The following is a 1491-nucleotide window of genomic DNA, read 5'->3' as shown; positions in this document are numbered from 1 at the left end:
TGCTGTGAATAAAAAAGACTTTATTTTATAATGCAATGCTTATTTGTATGTATAATTGTACAATATAACAATAAATGTAAGAGTCATACACATAACACTACACAAACATTACCAACTGCTGAAAGTAAGCTCAGTCTGATATCCAGCAAGTTAACTTAAAAATTTACATATAAAAGGAAACTGAAAAAGGTTTAAACTCACAAAATCAGAGTTTTGATTATGATACTGTTCTACCAAGATTAAAAGAAAATTTTAGGTAATGAATTAGCTGTTTTTCTCTTAAAGATCTTTTTAATCTCCACCATGATTTCTTCTGTTTTTAATGTATAAATAATGGGGTTTAATAATGGAGGCATAGTGGCAGCTAAAGAAGTACTGAAAATCCGAATATTTGTGTCTACTGATAGGTTTATCCAAGATGTAAGATAAATTGATATTAAAGGGATGTAAAATATAGCTACTAAAGCTAAGTGTGTTGTGCAAGTTTTAAATGCTTTTCTTCTACCATCTTTAGATTTTATCTTTAACAATGCTGAAAGAATGCAAATATAAGATATTATAATGAAAGCCAGGGGTACACACAAAAATGTAACAACACCAAAGTATGCCACCCTCCAGTTTGGTGTAAAGTCATTACATGCCAAATAGAACACAGGTCCATGATCACAAAAATAGCTATTAATAACAGTAGATCTGCAGAATGACAAACGTGTAATTAAATAAACTAAGACAACATCCACCACAAAGGGGATGCACGCAGAAATGAGTATAATAATAATCATTCTAGTATTTGTATTGATTGTGACACTTTGCAAAGGAAAGCAAATGGATATTAATCGATCATATGCTAAAATTGTGATTGAAAAGGATTCCATTTCTAAAAAATACACAACAAAAAACATCTGAGTCAAACAAGCCTCATATAATATAAATTTTGAATCAAAAATAAATGCACCTGCTGATTTTGGAATGATAGTTGCACTATAACCTATGTCTACTATCGACAGCAAAAATATAGCAATGTATTTAGGAGTATGCAGACTCTCTGCATGCATTATAATTGCCATTAGAAAAAAGTTAAAAAAGAGTGTAGCAAGATAAATAATACTCAGGAATAAAAAGTAATATTGTGCAAATGGTAGTGACTGAAAGCCACCAAGATAAAAACCCAATGGCCTGACAAAAGTTGAGTTCATTCTTGTTGTGTTCTTCTTTCAGTTTGTATTAATCTTCTTTTCTCATTTTTTTGATCTGTAAAATGATGTTATTACAGTTAGTCCTAAAGATAAATTGTAAACTTATTGTTTTCTAAGCAAAGATAATACATAGATTGACCCATCAGATTCAATTTGTGCACTCACATTCTTGTTTTCAAAGCGATGTCAGCATCTTCAAGGGACAATGATGAGAAATACCACATAAATATTCTTTATAGACTTTATAACCTAAATAGTTACATCTAATATAACTGTAATAACTGTAATATAATTC

The 1491-nt window shown here is 29.8% G+C and overlaps 1 protein-coding gene across 1 annotated transcript; it reads right to left on the bottom strand.

The window, feature by feature from the left end:
• Positions 1–239: 239 nt before the first annotated feature.
• LOC114650992 (putative gustatory receptor clone PTE03) lies at positions 240–1241 on the bottom strand. Its single transcript, XM_028800947.2, has one exon. It carries the CDS (start codon positions 1194–1196, stop codon positions 240–242), a length of 957 nt encoding a protein of 318 aa, XP_028656780.2. The 5' UTR covers positions 1197–1241.
• Positions 1242–1491: the final 250 nt, after the last annotated feature.

The sequence above is a fragment of the Erpetoichthys calabaricus genome, chromosome 4, assembly GCF_900747795.2.
Source record: "Erpetoichthys calabaricus chromosome 4, fErpCal1.3, whole genome shotgun sequence".
NCBI classification, from domain to species: domain Eukaryota; kingdom Metazoa; phylum Chordata; class Cladistia; order Polypteriformes; family Polypteridae; genus Erpetoichthys; species Erpetoichthys calabaricus.
This window is presented reverse-complemented; position numbering and strand designations above follow the sequence as displayed.

What these genes read in the sequence shown, in the direction of transcription:
- LOC114650992 (XM_028800947.2), bottom strand. Translation starts at nt 1,196, where the DNA reads ATGAACTCAACTTTTGTCAGGCCATTGGGTTTTTATCTTGGTGGCTTT.